The sequence below is a fragment of the Carcharhinus amblyrhynchos genome, chromosome 12, assembly GCF_965287045.1.
Source record: "Carcharhinus amblyrhynchos chromosome 12, sCarAmb.v2.hapA, whole genome shotgun sequence".
NCBI lineage: Eukaryota > Metazoa > Chordata > Chondrichthyes > Carcharhiniformes > Carcharhinidae > Carcharhinus > Carcharhinus amblyrhynchos.
Genome location: NC_137335.1, coordinates 57,022,858 through 57,044,273, shown reverse-complemented (window position 1 = coordinate 57,044,273; position 21,416 = coordinate 57,022,858). Strand labels below are relative to the sequence as shown.

General features: G+C 43.3%; 1 protein-coding gene across 2 annotated transcripts in view; it reads left to right on the top strand.

Annotated features, from left to right (window-relative positions):
- Positions 1-21,416, top strand: part of LOC145351001 (synaptotagmin-14-like) — a 188,465-nt gene that overhangs the window by 26,221 nt on the left and 140,828 nt on the right. For both annotated transcript variants that reach the window (XM_080200576.1, XM_080200575.1), the window contains exon 3: positions 21,210-21,374. In XM_080200576.1, coding sequence (XP_080056702.1) covers positions 21,210-21,374 — 165 coding nt within the window. The remainder of the gene's footprint in view (positions 1-21,209; positions 21,375-21,416) is intronic.

Here is a 21,416-nt window from a genome sequence, read left to right as displayed (position 1 = left end):
TGTACTCGTTGGAGTTTAGAAGGATGAGGGGGGATCTTATAGAGACATATAAGATAATGAAGGGGATGGATAGGGTAGAGGTAGAGAGATTCTTCCTGCTTAGAAAGGATAGTAGGACGAGAGGACACAGCCTCAAGATAAGGGGGGGTGTAGTTTAGATCAGAGTTGAGAAGGAACTTCTTCACTCAAAGGGTGGTGAATCTTTGGAATTCTCTGCCCGTTGAAGTGGTGGAGGCTACCTTGCTAAATATATTTAAGTCATGGGTAGATAGGTTTCTGATAGACAGGGGAATTAAGGGTTATGGGGAGAAAGCGGGAAAGTGGAACTGATCCACTTCAGATCAGCCATGACAAAGTACCTCACAAGAGGTTATTGCAGAAGGTCGAGGGACATGGAGTTGGGGGTAGGGTGTTAGTGTGGATAGAGGATTGGTTGTCAAATAGGAGGCAGAGAGTGGGGGTCAACGGGTGCTATTCGGATTGGCGGATGGTGTCTAGTGGAGTGCCCCAGGGGTCGGTGCTGGGGCCTCAGCTTTTTACCATTTATATAGATGATCTGGAGGAGGGAACCGACTGTAGGGTGTCGAAATTTGCTGATGACACCAAGATTGGGGGAACGGCAAATTGTGCGGAGGGTGTGGAGAGTCTGCAGAAGGATCTAGATAGGCTGGGCGAATGGGCCAGGAAATGGCAAATGGAATTTAATGTTGGCAAGTGTGAGGTGGTCCACTTTGGTAGGAAGAATGGTAGGAAGGACTATTACTTACGGGGCGAAAAACTGCAGCAGGCGACGGTGCAGAGGGACCTCGGGGTCCTTGTGCATGAGTCACAAAAACCCAGCTTGCAGGTGCAGCAGGTGGTCAGGAAGGCGAATGGGATGCTGGCCTTCATAGCGAGGGGGATTGAATATAAAAGTAGGGAGGTCTTGCTGCGGCTGTATAGGGCATTGGTGAGGCCGCAGCTGGAGTACTGTGTGCAGTTTTGGGCACCGCACCTGCGCAAAGATATTTTGGCCTTGGAGGGAGTGCAGAGGAGGTTTACTAGGCTGATACTGGAGTTGAGGGGGTTGAGCTATGAGGAGAGGCTGAATAAACTAGGCTTGTACTCGTTAGAGTTTAGAAGAATGAGGGGAGATCTCATTGAGACGTATAAGATGATGAATGGGATGGATAGGATAGAGGTGGAGAGACTCTTCCCGCTCAAAAAAGACAGTAGGACTAGGGGGCACAGCCTCAAGATAAAAGGGGGGTGGTTTAGAACGGAGTTGAGGAGGAACTTCTTCACTCAAAGGGTGGTGAATCTCTGGAATTCTCTGCCCGTTGAAGTGGTGGAGGCTGCCTCGCTAAATATTTTTAAGACGCGGGTTGATGGGTTTTTGATAAGAGAGGGGATTAAGGGTTATGGGGAGAGGGTGGGAATGTGGAACTGAGCCGCGACAGATCAGCCATGATCTTATTGAATGGTGGGACAGGCTCGAAGGGCTAGATGGCTTACTCCTGCTCCTATTTCTTATGTTCTTATGTTATCATGATGAAACATTTCTTCCCCCTCACCCTGTCCCAGAAATCTGAAAAATCTCAAAAATATCTTCATCTTGCAAAATCATTTTATGGGAAGATTTTTCCAACAGTTATAATTATCCCACAAAAGAAGTCTGATAATGTGAAGCAGTTTGTAGACTTTGTACCAACAAATTATTTATCCATTTCAGTGGTTCTTGTAAAATTCTGCTGTTATATAATCTTGTTACATAAATTAGTTTAATAGCAGCAATAGAAATTGTTGGAGAAAATCTGCTAAGGCTACGTCAAAAGCATCATGTGCAAAATTTTGCTAATTTGAACTTCTCAGCCTAGGTTTTTCAATGGGTATCATATGTTGGTGAGCACTGGTGTTAAAATACTGTCCCTGAAAACCTAGGGCCCGATTCTCCCATTTTCACTCTAAGTGCTTCCGTCAGTGTGAAAACTGAAATGAATCATGTTGGCACCAAGGTTACTGGACACAGATGTGGACCAAAAACTAGATGCCTTCAAAGGAAGGAGTGCCACCCTTCTCCCCAGGGTAGGCAGGAGACTCCCTGCAATGTGGTAACAGATGCCTGGGAAGTGGTGGCCGAGGTAGTCAGGAAGAATGCCATGAAATGCAATAAATAAAAGCGATCTGCTTCGAGCTGCAAGGGTGAGTACGCACCTGCCCTCCCCTGGCATCAGTCCCATTTCAAACCTCTGCCATCTAACAGTGAATGCTTGCAGCCTTCAAGCACCCAAGCTACCAGCATCACCCTAAGAAACACCCTCCCGCACCCAATAATCCCCATGACTACCTTTCACAGGCTTGACCCAGTGCCCACACATGCCACCTGATGTCAAGACCCCATACCTTCCTGGCTACTGTCTCACAATGTCCTCTCTGTGTCCCGCAGGACAAACCCTCACACAAGACGGTTTGTGTGAGCAGAAGAGAGCAACAAAAGATGGGTGGGGGTATGCTGGAGTCATGGTCCACTTCAAAGAGAGGGCACTGGAAATTGCAGGGGAGGCCCCGAAGTGAACAGTGGCCAATTGTGACATTGGGATGACCTGAGGAGAGATAATCTGGAGAAAGGTGTATCAATCTGAAGAGAGTTCATCATCACCCACACCCTTGACACTGCTAAAAGCAGATCCCCTGTTCTTTCTCTTCCAAGGTCTCCATCAGATGAGGCTGGGCCATAAGGAATTGCAGCCCATCCTCCAACGTCTCAGGGCACCCTGGACCATTGCTCCAGGAAGGACATAAAATTTTTGGCTCTACTCTCAAAGACACCATTCACCAGTGTAGAGATACTTACCTCACTGGGAATTATTAGTGATTAGACTTCTGGGACACTCTCTCTTGAGTACCACACAGCCACTGTTGCACATTGGGTAGTGGCAGGAACTTTCAGGTGAGCCGGCACTCAAAGGTTTGCTGAACCCCAGGGACCAGCTGCCCCCAAGGCAGATGCCAATCCCAGGGACAAGCTCAACCCAGCACTCCTGCAGATAAAAAAAGTAAAGCCAGGCTTTACAGATGGGATGTCAGCCGCCTTCCAGCAAGTGCAAGACCACCTGGAAGAGTCTGGAAGCCTCCTCTCATAGGAGATTGTGCCAGCAATGTGTGATACCGAGGTAAACACATGCAAAGACTCTGACTGCAGTGGAAATCCTAGGCCAAGACATCTGAACCATGTCAGGTGATGCGTAAAGCTTGGCTCACTCCTGATGTCCATTGGTGAGGCCCCATCACAAAGGGACATCTCAAATGCGCAGCTGGACATTGCTTGGCCCAGTTACTCTGTGACGTGGCTCAGACCAACGACAGCATGGGCAAATTGCAGAGGGATATGTTCCGTTTACTCAGAACCATGTCTGAGGGCATTGAATGCTTGGCAGAGTCACGAAGGAGCATGTTAAACAGCATCATGAACATGGCTCAAATAATGGCAGACCTCTAGGACTGGCTTTGCCGGATGATATTGAAGCATATGGAGCTCACTCCAGCAGCTTCTCCATCCCTTGGAGTGACCCAGGGGCCACTGTGCGCCCTGAGGGAGGAAGAAGCATTGGATCCCATCCTGCAGCTTTCCACCAGGGAGATTCTGGTGGTCTTAATTCCTTCTGAATCACCCCCCACTCCTGACACCAACACATCTCCTGGGCAGCAGGCAGATTAGGGTAACACAGCATCGCCTATGATGCCCGAAAATCAGCTAGGCTGCTCCAGGTCCAGGCCCTTAAGAGGATGTTCGCCAAGGGCATCCCAGGCCAAGAGGCGTGAAAAACAATAGGCCACCTCCATGTCTGATGTGCAATCTGGGAAACACCTAGAAGAAGCAGGAGACCATGTAAGTTTAGGAAGTTACAGGACCACTGAGTTGGTATGGGTACAATTTTACACCATTCGTCAGAAAGAAGGAGCCACCAAATGTACACTATCCCCATTAAACCCAATTTCTACATCTAGCCTGCATTTCTCCATGTATGGTCCCCCTCAGGAATGGGGAATGGGGCAAGGGATTGGGGGAGCTTTTACCTTCGGCTGGATATCTTATCTTCTCTCAGGTCCTATAGCGTTACCCTCAAGTGGAAGGCCATGAGAGCCAGAGTTAGACATCCCGCATTAACAACTTGACCGACCAAAGGTTTGGAATCCATCTCCCTTCCCAGCACCAGGACTGCCCCTCCCAGACTTACTCTGTCCATATGAAAGAACCCCCATCACACATCTGATTGAACCAGGATGTCAGTGATACGTCTTAGGAAGACAGGAGTCAGATATCTCATTCTCATGAGGACCACCACAGCTTTCCTCACAGTGAATATTCATCACTCAATTGCCTTGTGAGCAGACCCGCTGACATTACCAATCCAATCCTATCACTCTGCGTAATGTAAGACTGACCCTTGGAGGGGGAAGGGGGAACAGATGCTGTGCAATGAGGACAAGGGTTGAGAGGATGGTGGGGGGTGTGATAAGGCTTGAAAGGAAGGGGCAAAACAGGGGTTCAGAGAAAGTGAAGAAGACCAGGTTTGATAGAGGGGAAGATGAGGGTTGAAAGGAAGGGGAAGACAAAGCTTGAGAGGAGTTGGGGAAGAGTGTTTGAGAGGAGTGGAGGAGATCAGGATTGAGAGGTTGGAGGAGATGAGGGTTGAGAGGGGGAAGACAAGGATTGAGGGAAGGGGGTCTATACCAATTAGCTTGCACAGTGACAGTCACTGCCCCTTGTCCCTTCATCTGGCAACATGGTCTCCTGTTCCCATTGATGAGGTGAAGGGATCACTTATAAAGTGCTTCTTGCAGTGGTGGAAGTGGACAGCACTCAGTGGACCAATGGCTGAGCCTCATGGCCATGCCTGTTACTACACCTTGCCATGACCTTTGATGTGGTGTTGCCCCTGAGGGGTGGGGGTTGTGCTTTCCTCGAACATGATGGACAGCTGCTAGGAGGATCAGGGAAGACATGAATGAGAGAAGTCACATCTTGGCCACACAGATGAAGAAGGACTCCTGGTGGAACCTCCTGGGTTAATAACACACACATTTTCTCAGACAGCATGGACTGCAAGGAGCTGGGCAATAACTTTATGACTCGTCAAGGAGTACTGTGTTCCTGAAGCTGAAGTTGTACCACTGACAAAATTATGTTCAGTGAGAGATGTGTGCCTATGGTGGAAGCTTGGCTACACTGGCTTTATCACTCAGTGGTATGAGTGCATATTGCTTGAGAGCACTGGAGAGATCTCCAGCAAAGGTCTGAGAGCCTCTCAGTTATCCAGTGGTATAAAGATGAGATCAGAGGGAGAGTTGTGAGGAGGGGCAGAGAGCAGCCACCTTCACTGAATGTCCCTTGAAAATCCTCTGCGATGAGGCTTTTGCTGTGATTTGGGCTGCCTACTAGCACCTTGTTTACCTCCAACTGGGGTATCTGATCCTGCGTGCACTAACTTTTCTGATTCCTCTCCCTCACTGACTGTGGGATTGTGAATGAGGAGAGACCCGTTATGTACGCCAACATCCTGTGCTCATGTAAGTTTTCAAAGAGAGCCCTTAGGTCACTGACACTTGATGTGTGTGATGGGAGTTCTGGGTTGAAATAGAGAGGGCTCTTGGTTCACTGACACTTTCTGTGTGTGAGGGGAGTTGAGAGAGGGCTGGCATCAGCTGGGTGTCTTTCCAAGAACCTAGGGCTAGGCCCGACTGAGCAAACTGTTTATACAAGTAAGCCAGAGTCCGGATGGCAATTGTGCATCTGGTCACATTGAGTAGGAACCTCAGATTTGCTACAGGACACAGAGGGATGGACACCATTAACATTCAGGTGCATGAAACTAACATGGGAAGAGTTAGCTGCTGTAGGACAAAACCTCAATGGAAGCTGCCCTGAAATTGCCCCCTTCTCTCCAGCTTAACCCCCTCTTCCTCCAGCTGTGACACAGAACCCATCTGTATAGTGCTAAGTCATTTAAAGATGTCCACATATCTCCTTGGTCCTCCTTGGATACATGATGACAGGGCCTTGCTTTTGAAAGGTACCACCTGGCTGCAAGGGGAAAGGTCAGTGTATGGGTCATCCAGCCCACTAATTGTATTACAGTTAGCAGTTTGCGTAATTTTCAGGTTCCCACCTCATCTGGGTGGGAGCCCGATTGCTTCCTGATTTCCTTGACGTGATGGGGCATTGGGATTCTTGTGGGCCACCTGACAGGACTGGAGAACTCCTTTCCTCCTAATCTCTTATGTTTGTGCCTTGGCTGAAAATAGCATAAGGATTCCGGCATTAGAGCACCATAGGTATTTGGCAATATGCCATCATGTAATGGTACAGCCACGGAATTATTGACTGAAATGTATTTGTGTGTATACTACAAAGCTGCAGCTTTGAGTGCCAGATGGTTTGTAGGTTTCAGCAGGAGATTAAGGTTTGGGAGATAGAAGGTAGAATGACAGGATTTGGCAATAGAGAGAACTACCTAAACCTTGCAGAAAAACAATAGTAGGAGAGGTTCTGACTCATTGGAAGAAGGTTATTCACCTCTTGCCATCTGGTAGAACAAAAATTGCAGGTAGAGGTTAACATCTATATTGTAGAATCAATATCTTCAAATTACACATTATAGGGTTCTTCTATCTTAACAGGCCTACTTGATTTTCTGTTCATTAAATGGATGGGATGGAGACCAAGCAGGATCATGGAGAATGGGGAGTGGGGGAGGAGGTTGGGATAGAGATTGTAGATAATAGGCAATACCATACAGGTCAGGGAGTGATCTTGGAAGTCAGGGGAATGATGTTGAAGATTGGAACCGGATTGCAGGTCAGGGGTATATTATGAAAGTGTCTGGGGGGATGAGATATTGTGGATTGGTCGGGGGAAGATTATGAACATTTTGTTGGAGATAATGAGGGTTGAGAGAGATTATGGAGTCGGATGGGAAGTCAGGTGGAGATACTAATGGGTGCTTTGGACTGCACAGTGGAGGTTGATCACGGGGAAGGAAGTTTTAGAATCATACAGCGCAGAAGAGGCCCTTTGAGTCCGCACTGATATACTGGAAACACCTGAAGTCCCGCCTAATCACATCTGCCAGCACTTGACTCATAGCCCTGAATGTTATGAAGTGTCAAGTGCTCAGGGAACCCCCCTCTACCACTTTGCCAGGCAGCGCATTACAGACCATCACCACCCTCTGGGTAAAAAAAGATTTTCCTCACATCCCCCCCCAAACCTCCTGTCCCTCACCTTGAATCTATGTCCCCTTGTGACTGACCCTTCAACTAAGGTGATTGGCTGCTCACTATCTACTTGCCCATGGCTCTCATAATCTTGTACACTTTGATCAGGTCACCCATCAGTCTTCTCTGCTCCAACAAAAACAACCCAAGCTTACCCAGCCTCTCTTCATAACTTAAATGTTCCATCCCAGGCAGCATCCTGGTGAATCCCCTCTGCACCCCATGCGGTGCAATCATTTCCTTTCTATAATGTGGCGACCAGAACTGCACACGATACTCTAGCTGAGGCCTCACCAAAGTTCTGTGCAACTCTAACATGACTTCCCTGCTTTTGTAATCTATGCCTCGATTGATAAAGGTTCTTAATGCCTTTTTTGCCACCTTACTAACATAACGTTCTGCCTTCAGAGATCTGTGGACGACCTCGCCAAGGTTCCTTTGTTCCACAGAATTTCCTAGTGTCCTACCATTCATTGAGTACATTCTTGTCAGATTACTCCTTCCAAAGCGTATCACCTCACACTTTTCAGGGTTAAATTCCATTTGCCAATTATCTGCCCATTTGACCATTCCTTCAACGACTTCTTTTAGCCTCACTGTTAACCACCTGGCCAATCTTTGTGTCATTCGTAAACTTACTAATCCTACCCCTTAAAGATTTTGAAGCCCCCTAGGGGTTTTGAAACTACAGTTGCCTGTAAAATTCTTAGCATTTGTTTCCCAATAAAGTCATTAGCCTGTAAAAATTTTACATAGAACAAAGCATATTAAAAAATGTGGAAGCTGTATCCTTCCCTGTACACCTGTCTCCGGTAGCTAATTATAAAAGATCCTTGAGTGGTATCAGGAACATTTTATTTTCATTACTTCAGCTTCGTTACTTGATTGCTCATTTGTGTATGAATAGGATAATGTTGCAGCAATCACATAAATAATTCATATCCCTTGACACAAAGGTGGTTAACCATATGGTGTCACTCAATACAGTAGAATGGTGTATGGTTCACTAACAGATGACCTCTGGTTGCAACAAGCCTGAAATAAACTCATCATTTTACTTCAGAAATAATTTAAAACTTATTTATTATATGTTCAATAATGTAGTCAAAGGCATCCTTTTACTGGTGTCTGACTGCTAAAAGGAATTTCTGAATTTGGAACTAACATATTTTAATGAATTGCTTGCAAATATCAAATCATGAGTGCAAACAGCAACATGAAATGCTTGAGGAAATGCTGTTGAATGTTCTAACTAAGAACTCAGGATATCAAATTTAAGATTTGAAAAGAAGAAGAAACATAAAATCAGGATGAGTAATTTAAAGTAACATATTTTACAAGGTGGGTGACAATAAGTAACCTACATATGTGCCATTTGAGGTTACTACCTGAAATTCTGAACTTTTCTTTAAAATTGATGGCTGCTCACGCTGGTCTAGTTCTCTACTTATTACAAAAAAATACTAAATTACCCAAATTGTTTTTATAAGGTATCAATCTGAGTCTTCAAATTGTTTGAAAAAAGCATGATTTCAAAATATTTCGAAATGTACATTTCTTCAAGCTTTACATATTAACATATCAGAGCAAGATATTACATACATTATGTTTAAAAAACAGTCCAAACTTGTACAAGATCAAATATGACTTACAAATGCAACAGTGTTTTAAAAGGAATTACATGGAAAAGATGAACTAAAGAGCAAAGAAATAACTTATTCCTTAGGAGGAACTTTATGGTCACCTGCCAGTGAGTTTGAAGGCATGTAAAATACAGTATCAGGCCACCTCCCCATCCACCCTTTACCTTTTTCACATTTTGTGGGGAAGCAATGGATTTGTCGGATGGCGCTTCTGACCGTGGGTCTATTGAGGCCCATACGTGGCAAATTAAAGGCAACTTGAGTGCCTCATCTCACCTGCGCTGCTATTTTACCCAGGCAGGAGAAGGCCCAATCCACGTGGGTAGCTTGACAACTTTAACTGTGTGGGCATTGTCCAATAAGAGGGGATGTCCCTTCTTTGAGAGGTCCCCTGTGCCCATTGGAATTCCAGAACTTAGGGTCTCCAATGATAGAGTCATGAAACTCGAGGTTTACAAATAGTGCAGAATTGGAGCAGCACAGAGATCTGAAAGGATTTTAGAGTTAGAAGAGGACACTAGAGATAGAAAGGGGAAAGAGCAAGGAGGGGCTTGGAAGCCAAGATGTGAATTTTAAATTTGAGACGTTGCTGGACTGGGAACCAGTGTAGGGCAGCAAACTTGGGGGCATTGGGTGAATCGAACTTGATGTGAATTAGGATACAGGCAGCAGAGTTTTAAATGAGCTCAAAATTTATGGTGAATGGAAGATCAGAGGCTAGCCAGAGGAGCATTAGAATCATTACATCTAGAGGCATTGTTGAGGGTTTCAGCAGCAAATGAGCCATGCATTCTCCCTGTGTGCAATCTTAGCTTGCAGGAACTAGAATGATTGCTAGATCATTGTCACCTATGTTACAACTCTTAGATTACACTTCGTATGTCAGCTGTTTAGGCAAATTTTCCACCAACCTCTTACAAGGGAGTGCATTTTCTGCTCAGTGATATTGGCCGGGATATCCTGCTCCCAGCCATGACAGTCATGAGAGCTTAAATCTATTGAGAAGGCTCAAAATGGGATCTCCGATTACATAAAATAAAGAAGTGATTGTGCACTTCAGTCATCAATGGCGAGTCACATTTCGACTCAGTGAATATCACAGACTTCATTATCATACACTAGATAACACTAGAAATAGGAATACTATGTTATTAGGTGAGGTCAGATTTGGGGAGGATTAATAAGTACAACATCAGGGTTACTGTGCATGTGAATACAGAATGTATGGTAAATAAGATTTGTGAGTTATAGGCACAAATTGCTATGAAATATGATATTGTGATGGCTTCTGGTACAAAGAAGAGCAGGCTGGATAATATTTTCCTGGACACAAGATACTCAGCAAAGACAGGACAGGAAGAAAAAAGGGAAGGGGTGATGGTATTGATTGAGGAGCACATTGTAGCTGGAGAACAAAGGTGTCCCACAGAAGTCAAGGACAGAACTCATTTGGCTAGAGCTAAGGAACTAAAAAGATGCAGTTACATTGCTTAGTGTACTTTGTAGGCCACCAAGTATTGAAAAGGTTGCAGATGAACAGATTTTCAAGGAAATTACGAAGAGGTGTGAGAAGTTATAATGGGGAACTTTAATTATCCAAATATTGATTGGGATGGTAGTAATGAAAAGGGCAGAGAGGGGAAAAGAGTTTCTAGTTTCTCAGAAATCTTTTCGACAGCAGTATGTTTCCAGTTCAATAAGAAGAGGCACTTAAGACCAGGTTCATAAGAGTGAGATAGGCCAAATGGATTAACTGTTAGGAGAATATTTAGGGGACAGTAATCATTATATCATAAGGTTTAGCCTGGCTATGGAAAAGGACAAAGAACAATCCAGAGTAAGAATAATTAACTAGGGGAAATCAACTTCAATGGGGTAAGAATGATGTGGGTTGAAAAAGCTGGAATTAAAGTTTGGGAGAAAAAAAGGTAACTAAACAATGGATGCCTTTAAATGAGAGAGTCACAATCAAGGGATATTCCCTCAAAAGGAAAGATAGGTCAAACAAATCCAGAGCTCACTGAATGACATGAGAGATAGGAATTAAGATAAAGAAGAAAAGGTGAGCTTATGACAGATGGCAGACAGAGAATAAATTTGAGAAGCAGGCTGAGTATGGTCCGGGGAGAGGTGGGGAGGTAGGAGGTAGGGAGCAGGTGGTTACAAAAGCAAATAAGCGAAGCAAACTGGGATTGTGAAAGAAGACTGATAGCTAACATAAAAGGGACTCTGAAAGTCCTCTATAGGCATATAAAATAATAAAAGTGTAAAAAAAGGGAAAATTAGGTAATTTCAAGGACAAAAAGAGAATTTATGCATAGGGCATAGCAATGGTATTAAATTAATACTTTGCATCTATCTTTACCAATGAAGAATATCTACCCAGGACATGGTGGAAGAAGAGGTAATTCAGACACTACAGTAGTTTAAAACTGACAAGGAGGAGCTATTGGATAGGCTGTCAGTACTTAAAGCTGGTAAAGCACCAGGTCTGGATGTGATTCATCTCAGTGAGGGAACCATGAGTGGAAATTGTGGGAACACTGTCCATAAATTTTCAGTCTTCCTTACACTCGGGGTAGTGCCAGAGGATTGGGAATTGTAAACATTAAACAAGGGTGCAAAGATGTGCTCTTGTTCCAGAATGATTAAGAAGTTCAGTTACGAAGATAGATTGGAGAAGTTAAAACTGGTTTCACTGGGAAAAAAGAAGACTGAAAGGAGATTTGATAGGAGTATTTAAAATCATGAGGGGTCTTGGCAGTATTGATAGGGAGAAACTATTCCCACTCATGAAATGATTAAGGATGAGAAGTGATGAGAAGAAATTCGCAAAATAAGCAAAAACGATATGAGAAAAATTTTTCATGCAGTGAGTAGTTAAGGTCTGAATACATAAGAACATAAGAACATAAGAAATAGGAGCAGGAGTAGGCCATCTAGCCCTTCGAGCCTGCCCCGCCATTCAATAAGATCATGGCTGATCTGTTGTGGCTCAGTTCCACTTTCCCGCCCTCTCCCCATAACCCTTAATCCCCTCTCTTATCAAGAACCCATCAACCCGCTTCTTAAAAATATTTAGCGAGGCAGCCTCCACCACTTCAACGGGCAGAGAATTCCAGAGATTCACCACCCTTTGAGTGAAGAAGTTCCTCCTCAACTCCGTTCTAAACCACCTCCCCTTTATCTTGAGGCTGTGCCCCCTAGTCCTACTGTCTTTTTTGAGCGGGAAGAGTCTCTCCACCTCTACTACAATTCCTCTACAAGAGTGTCAAAAATGACATTTGGTCACTTCAGGTTTTGTTTTACGCTGCTGCACTGGCTCTGTTACCTTGGGTATGATCCTGAATTGGTTGGCTAGAATACCATCTGGTTCAGGTGTGAGACCATTTACAATATGCAATGTACACTATCTGTGTTGTACACACAGGATCCTGATTTCAATGAGTAGTGAGTTAGTAGCCCAACCACAAGTTCTCAAAGAGAGGTGCTGCTGAACTGATTGTCTGAGATTGTGGTTCAGTCAAAATATTCAAAAGGGAATTGGTTGTTATCTGGAAAGGAAGAATATGCAGGGTTGTGAGGAGAAGGTGGGAGAATGGCATTAAATGAATTGTCCATATGCAGAACCAGTGCAGACATGATAGGCCAAATAGCCTTTTTCTGTGCCGTCACAGTTCTGTGATCTCTTTAAAGACAGCTTATTGTTCTGTTTTTGTCTGCCAAGCTTTGAGGCCATTTACCTAGCACAGATCTTTTTTCATCCCAGTGAAATTAGCCCTCCTGTCAGTATTTTTTACTCTGGAATGTTCCCCGTCCTCTCATATTCCATAGCTAAACTAAACCTTATGATACTATCATTACTATTCCCCTAATGTTCCCTTTCTGACAATCAGTTCAGCAGCACCTCTCTTTGAGAACTTGTGGTTGGGCTACTAACTCACTACTCATTGAAATCAGGATCCTGTGTGTACAACACAGATAATGTACATTGCATATTGTAAATGGTCTCGCACCTGAACCAGACGGTATTCTAGCTAACCAATTCAGGATCATACCCAAGGTAACAGAGCCAGTGCAGCAGTGTAAAACAAAACCTGAAGTGACCAAATGTCATTTTTGACACTCTTGTAGAGGAATTGTAGTGGAAGTTAGTGGAAGGAGTGATGGCTGTTGTCCTCCGTCACCATCCCTGTGTATGTACTGTCGCACCAGCAGGATAGACCAGCCAAAGGGGGCAGAACAAATATACAGTGGGATGAAGTGGCCCCTATGAATTCTCAACATTGACTCTGAATCTCACGAAGTTTCATGGCATCAGGTCATACATGGGCAAGGCAATCTCCTGTTGATTACCACCTACTGCCTTTCCTCAACTGATGAATCAGTATTCTTCTATGTTGAGCACCATTTGGAATAAGCACTGAGGGTATCCAGGGCGCAAAATGTACCCTGGGCAGCAGATTTCATGTCTATCCCTAAGAGTGGTAACATTACTACTTAGCAAGTTGGCCAAGTCCTGAAGGACTTTGTTGCTGGTCTGAGCCTGAGGCAGGTGGTGGAAGAGCTAATATAAGGGAAAATCTGCTTCATCTAGCCCTCATCAATCTACTTGTTGGACATGTATCTATCAATGATAGTGTTGTGGTGCTGTGATTGCTTTCAGACCTTGTTCCCCTCAAGAGACAAGATGAAGATTTTTGAAGTTTTGAAGTTGGCCATTTATTATAAGCTATAGCAAGGGCTTCAGCACGCCAGCTAGTGGCACAATCTGGAGCATTAGATACAGAGTTACATGAACAGATATACCTCCGGATTTGATTACAAGTAATTAGCATATACCAATCAGAGATGTACATTTGTATGAAAGTTATCTATATCCACTCACAACAATTGATTAGGACATAGAACATTACAGCACAGTACAGGCCCTTCGGCCCTCAATGTTGTGCCGAACTATGTCCAATCCCATGATCAAGCTATCTCCTCTCTACAATTCTGGTGTGCTTTAGCTTTGATTAGCTTTACATGAGGGTATATTTGTCCAATTACAACTTGTGCATATCTACCTAATTAAAATGCCATCAAGCAAGTGTTCTTCTTCTTTACTATCTACCATCCTCCAGACATCTGGGTCCTTGGTGGCACGGTGCCATAGCCTCACAGTGCCAAGGACCTGGGTTCAATTCCACCCTTGGGTTTCTGTCTGTGTGGAGTTTGGACATTTTCCCTATGTCTGTGTGGGTTTCCTCTGGGTGCTTCAGTTTTCTCCCACACTCCAAAGATGTGTGGATTAGCCATGCTAAATTGACCCTTCGTGACAGGGGGAATTATCAAAGTAAATACGTGGATTATTAGGGTAAACACATGGGATTTTGGGCATAGCACCTGGGTGGGATTGTTGTCAATGCAGGCTTGGTGGGCCGAATGGCCTCCTCCTGCACTGTAGAAATTCTATGAAACTATTCTATGAGTATGATGGCTATATGTCGGACCAATAGTATATTAACTTGCCATGTCCTCCCACGTCTATTGTTGCTTGTTATAACAGCTGTGCATGATTCAGTGGAAGTCTTCTTTATATTGTGCACCTGAAACTTTACTTGTAATTAGGAGTTTTATGGTCTTTGGCTCTTATCTGTGTCTTTAATCAAGACGTGATTGACCACTTTGTGAAGACAAAGTCCTGTTTTCACACTGAGGACATGCTTCATCATGTTGTGTGGCATTACCAACTTGCTAAATGAGATAGATTTAGAACAGATCAGGCAGCTCAAAACTGTGCGTCCATGAGACTCTGTATTCCACTACAATCTGTAAAGCCTGTGATATCTCTCAATTTCCTATTGCCATAAAATCAAGGGACTGATCCTAGTTCAATGAGGTGTATGGGAAAGCATGCCAGGAGCACCAGCTATACAAAAAAGTGAAGTACTAACCTGGTGAAGCTGCACCACAGGACTATAAACATGATGAATAGTGGAAGCAGCACGCTATAGTCAGAGCAAAGCACTGCCACAAACAGTGGATTTGATCAATCCTCTGCAGATGTGCATTTTCTATTGTGAATGGTAACAGACAAAATTGAATGTGGCAGGCAGTTAAATAACTATTGTGGGGAGAAACATCCCTGACACATCCTCATCCAGAATCATGGTGGGTATATTTCCAAGTTGGGATGGTGTATGACTTGGAGGAGAGTTTGCAGGTGCTGATGTTCTTATGTCCATCTTGCCTCTTGTTCCTCTGGATGATGGGGTTAATTTCTTCAAGACAAAGCTTTGGGAAGAAGTCTCATCTTTAAGAGCTGCTGGTCAATTGGATGGCAGGCAGCTCTGTAGTTCCCAGCAATGCCAGCCAGGATTGTACCAGGTTGAGGAGCTCAGCTAAGTCTGGAGTTGCGTGTTTTGGTGAAGAGCATGAGAGGTTGGGGAACTTGGTTCAAGAGCCTGGGGAGGAGAGGGATGGGATAACTGAGGGAATGTTCTTGACAGGAGAATGTCTCTGATGGGCTGGGGAATCTCACAAAGGAAGCCCAACTCCTTGCCCAATACCAGCTCATAGAGCTAAAGCTGCCACATCTCTCGTATGGTGTGGGGCTCCTCCAGTTGTGGGTAAAATACCACCAGGATGAAGCCTTTAAGTAGCCGTTAGTTGATGCTTAAGGACTCCAGTAAGCCCAGTGCCACCCTGCACAGACCACACTCCCATCCCTCCCCGTCCCACCTTGTAAAATTTTAATCAGGTGGATAGGTAGATGGCAGGAGACCACTCACTGTATTTTACCTGCTGGTAGGTTTGAAGCTGAGGAACACCTAAAATCCAGTCAGTGACATTCTTATTCCTGCCCAGTTTTTTTTGTCAGTTGCAGAGTTTAAAGTGCCAAGATCTCTATTGATGGGCCTTTTCTCTTGTATGTTGCACATGACTTCTTTTGTTTCTTTTCAGCGTGACACAAAAAACTTGAGTGTTTTGCATTATGTAAATCACAGAGAAAGAAAGAGGATTTTGGAAAGGAAGGAGGAAAGCATTAAAAAAAGCATACTTGCAGCTTTAACGAATATAGATATATGTTAATGTAAATTGCCAGGAATAAGAGTATTTGGGAGGATCAACATTAATTACATCTTAAGCAAATTGATAGGTGAATAATAATAAGGCATGTAATATTTTACCTTCATTCAAACAGGTGTATTATTCCTTCATTAAATTTGCTGTACTACAGTGATACCACATTTTGAATGCATTGGAACCATGGTAACCATCAGAAACCGCACTGCAGATCTTGGATTGTCATGAGCAACTACATAGAAAATTTTGTAGTGTTTATTAAAAATTCAGCTCAGCTTTGAATACAAAATATGCCCTTACATATGAAGACATTTTTCATGGAAATTAATTAATTGAAAATAGCTCTATGAAATAACTGTCCCAAAATGATCTTGGTAGAAGTAGTTCAAAATTCATATTACAATATATAGGACCAATTTTCATCTACCTACAGTCCCTTTGTTTTGGTGTAAAGGGGGCAGAAGTACAATGGAAATTATGAACAAAAATCACTAAGGTTCAGATGGAGGCCATCTTGTTATTTTAAGCAGGCCTTGATTTAGGTGACCATTGTTTCTGTTGCAAACGCGCATTGACCTAATAAGTGTGATTTGGATCCAGATGTTGTTTTCTTATCAGACAGCTCAGCCAATATTGCTTCCTAAACCTGTCCACAAGCCATGGTAGTACAGGCTAGAAATAGCCCGTTCCAAAGGTATGTAAAGGATCAGTCACCCTGCCAGACACCCTGATTGAATTTTCCAGTTGCCTTTGGATGCCAAACTACTTTTAACTGCTGTACAATTTGTGGAAAGTGTCAGGGTGATACAGGTAGCGGTGAAATTGATCCTGCTACCTCGACGAAGTGAAAGGTGAGCAGCATAATGAAGTATTGTGACAGGCATCTGATACTATGAGTGATGAACTCACATGTACTACTAATTATGAACAGTAATGTGCAGTATAAGATGGAAATAGTTACATTTTAAAGTGAGATTAGAGCATACAAAATATCTCACTGTTTTGAAATATGTTGAGAGAATTAAAATAAGCGAATTATCTTCTATGTTGTAATGTTATTGGGTGGCATGGTAGCACAGTGGTTAGCACTGCTGCTTCACAGCTCCAGGGACCTGGGTTCAATTCCCAGCTTGGATCACTGTCTGTGTGGAGTCTGCACATTCTCCTCATGTCTGCATGGGTTTCCTCCGGATGCTCCGGTTTCCTCCTACAGTCCAGAGATGTGTGGGTTAGGTTGATTGGCCATGCTAAAATTGCCCCTTAGTGTCCTGAGGTGCGTAGGTTAGAGGAATTAGTGGGTAAAATATGTAGAGATTTGGGGATAGGGCCTGGGTGGAATTGTGGTCGGTGTGGATTTGATGGTTCTATGATAAAGTTATTGCAACTTTTTATGAAGTGTTTCTGACTCCATTTATCCAAGAAATTATTACAAAATCCAATTAGATTTCAAGGAAGTACTGCTTAAAATATATTATCTTGCAGATGATATGTCCAATTAATTTGTTCTTTGTGTAGTTCATGTAGAGCCATTGTTTTCACTCTCTCCTTGCATTGAACAGCCAGGCAACTGAGGTAAGTTACAAAGGGATAAGTGTGCAGCTCCACTGGGCAACTGTGATCTGATTGCAGCCTGCTGTTTAAGAATTGTTAGGGTCAGAAAATAACACTGATGTCGGTGAAACCACTTGGCATGAAGGGAAATACAATGCGAGTAAAATTGGTTATTGCCTGTTTTCAGGGAATAACCAGAGTACACCACGGCTGGGAGACCGGAAGCTTGTGTCTCATAATAAAAGCAGGGTCAATCTACTTTTAAATTCTTGGGGGCCAGTAAAGCAAGGGAAAGGTTGAAAAAATATACTTTGGGGTACATACCCAAGTGTCTGTTTTTCTTTACTTGTCTTGGCCTGATGTTTGGCAGCTGTCTTGAAACAGATGCTGGACATCTCAATTTGATATACAAGAGACCTAATGCATTTTCTTGGCAGCTGCCACAAGGGTCTAAGCAGCCACTCTTTTGATATGACCGGTACTCATAGTACAGATTGCTCTGTGGCATTGATCCTGTTTGCATGCTTTACTGCTGCAAAATGCATGCAAGAAGGAAATGTTTCTTCCATAAAATATTTGGTCTGGGTAATTTATTTAAAAATTACTGTAAGACTAGACATACCTCCTTTGAATCAATAACACCAACAACTTGCATTTATGTAGCACCTTTAATGTAGTAAAAACTCTTAGTGATTTTCAGGTACATTATCAATCAAATTTTATAAATGAACCATAGCTTTGAGGGCAGATGACCAACAGTTTGGTTAAAAAGTAGAGCTTAAGGAGTGTCTTAAAGGAGGAAAGAGAGTTACATACTTACAATAAAAACTGCTATCTGTAAATTTCAACACATGAAATCTCAGTGCCTCTAAATGGTTGAACATACCGTGATGCAGGACATCTGTTGGCACTTTAACTCACTTTTGACTGTTCCCCAAGTCTTGAAGGTGAGTTGTTTTAATATTGAGAATGAGCACCTGTGTCAAAAAGGTGACCGTTCTGCTATGAATGTTGCAGTGGAACCTTGTCATTTTGAAAGGGGATGCATGAGGTTTGAAGCAAGCCAAAAAATAGTTATGAAAGGAAAGATCAGATTTCCAGTCAGGAAGCATCGAGCCAGTCTTAAAATGGTATTCAAACCCAAGTGATCTAATTGCTTTCATTTGCTCAAGTCTTGGGGTTTTCAGGAGATCCAAAATGCAAATTGCATCTGCCCTCTAAGCTTAGGCTCTGCTGGGTTTAATAAGAGTGAGCTGGATGAAATTCCCTTGGGTGTGGGACTGGATGAGCAGTGTCAGGGAGGTGGATGCTGTTTTGAGTAGTGTTGGTGGTGAGAGGTTGCATGAGGCTGTGGATGAGCAGTGTCAGAGATGCTGGGGTATTAGTAGTGTTCTGGTACATGGAGAGGAGCTGTATCAGTAATGGTAGGGCTGACAGGGTGGGAATTACCCACAATTAAAAAAAAAAGACTGGAATATTCAAAAACAGTGAAATTTAATGAACTGAAGACAGACCTCAAGAGGTGTGTCTCTAGTTTATCACGTGAAAGGGGCTTGGTATCGTTGAAATTGCCTCACACCTTGTTGTTGGATCCACTCTGCAGCCAGGAATGGAGGTCCTAAGACTCCAGTGTGAAAAGATAATGTCACAGTTTCGAAAATTGTCAGTGGTGTGTTCCCACTCCACTGCTGACCAGAAGACCTGGGTTTTTGTATTATCTCTCACTTAATCCCATATGCCTCCTACAATCTTTGAATCACTTTCTGTACCCAATATAATTCCAATTTACACCTCCTGTTTTGGTCTCTATGGATTCTTCAATCTGGTTGAAAAGCCTGGTCAGTTCTTGCTGTGCTCTCAGATACCACTGATCCTTGTAGAGCACTGCATTCTGGATGAGACGTTGGAGTAGAACAAGTCTCCATACAGAAGCCTGTTAAAACTTTGTGTGCAGCTGATATCAAGGTGAATGGCAAGCACTGTTCCTTAACTGCTGCCTGCAAAATCCAGGCTATAATTTATGCTGTCACTTAAGTGCTGTAATAATGAGTTCTGGATTGTTGGATACAACTTCAGATGAAATTAAAGATCCCAGAGAACAATTTGAAACCAGTAAGGGTAATTTTCCCTGCTTTTATTTTTAATAGTGAGCGTTCCTGAATGGCGGGGCAGGCTCGAAGGGCTAGATGGCCTACTCCTGCTCCTATTTCTTATGTTCTTATTATGTTTTTATGTTCATCAAGCACAACAGAAACATTCAATGGGATGCAGCCTTGCTGAATGGAAAGCTTGCCATGTTCATGGAAAACTTCCCATGTTTGTTTACATAAATGTGGTCGCTATATCCAAAAGTAATTTATTGCGTGGGGAACCTCTTAAAGATGCATTATGACATTCTGTAAGTGCAAAATCAAACTTCCCGATATAGAAGACACATAGCTCAACTCCCACCTTAGCCTATCAGCAGCACTGTGTGTGATGATCTAGTATTTTAAAATTTCTCAAAATGCAACAACAGTATGTGAAGTTAGGCCTTGGAAAAGTTATACCTTCCATAGATGTTGTTGCTTTACCTTTTTGGTCAATGACCATTAACCCAAAAATTGAGTAATTCAGTAATAAGTGGACAACGAGTTTTGCATCACTTTTGATTTTCTTTTCCCTGGTCTTAAATAGAAAAAAGTTGCTGTTCTTTATTTAAACCTGAAGCAAATTTTGAATGTTTGCATGTGTGAATAAGGGGCTTCCTTCTGCAAGAGATCCGAACACCATCAGTGGTAGTGTTCAAGTAATCCAACCTCACAGATAGTCTGCAACAAAAGAGGTAAGTTATTCCTAGTGAACTTGGATCTGAGAGCAGTAGGAGTGCTCCACCCGATCCATATAGAAACACACACCTAATTGCCACCACTCCAGCTCCCTTGTCTCCATGATCGTCAGTCTTCCTTCTGCAGCACTTGAGGTTAGCACATAGAACGTAGAACAGTACAGGCCCTTCGGCCCTCAATGTTGTGCCAAGCTATGTCCGAACCCAAGATTAAGCTATCCCACTCACTATCGTTCTGGCGTGTTCCATGTGCCTATCCAATAACTGCTTGAAAGTTCCTAAAGTGTCCAACTCCACTATCATAGCAGGCAGTACATTCCACACTCCAACCACTCTCTGAGTAAAGAATCTACCTCGGACATCCCTCTTATGTCTTCCACCATGAACCTTATAGTTATGCCCCCTAATAACAGCTACATCCACCTGAGGAAATAGTCACCTCTCATCCTCCTCTGCTCTAAAGAGAAAAGCCCCAGCTCCCTCAACCTTTCCTCATAAGACCTACCCTCCAAAGCCAGCAGCATCCTGGTAAATCTCCTCTGCACTCTCTCCAATGCTTCCACATCCTTCTTATAGTGAGGTGACCAGAACAGCACACAAAATTCCAAATGTGGTCTCACCACTCTCCAGTTCTGGCCACAGATAACCCTCCTTGGTAGTCAGTGCACTGAAGATTACGGTAGTGAATTCTCTTGACTAGAGCTTGAATCCACAATTTTCTTATTATGATAAGAATGTTGGCGCTGAGCCAAGGTTGACACTTTTTGGTGACAATCCATATTTATATAAATATACATTTGCTTGCAATGCCCATAGGGTGACTTGGAGATATTATTTTAACATTTTTCATTCTCTTTCAGTATCTCCAGAAGCAGTTGGCTTTCTCTCTGCTGTTGGAGTGATTGTCATTCTCATGATCCTCCTCTTTCTATATATCAACAAAAGACTGTGCATTGAGAATATAGGAGAGTTTCCGTGCCTTGATGCAGAATACAGGGCCAACAAAGATTTACAAGACAATAATCGTAAGTGCTTTATTCTAGGTCCTAACGTTTTTATTTTTCTAA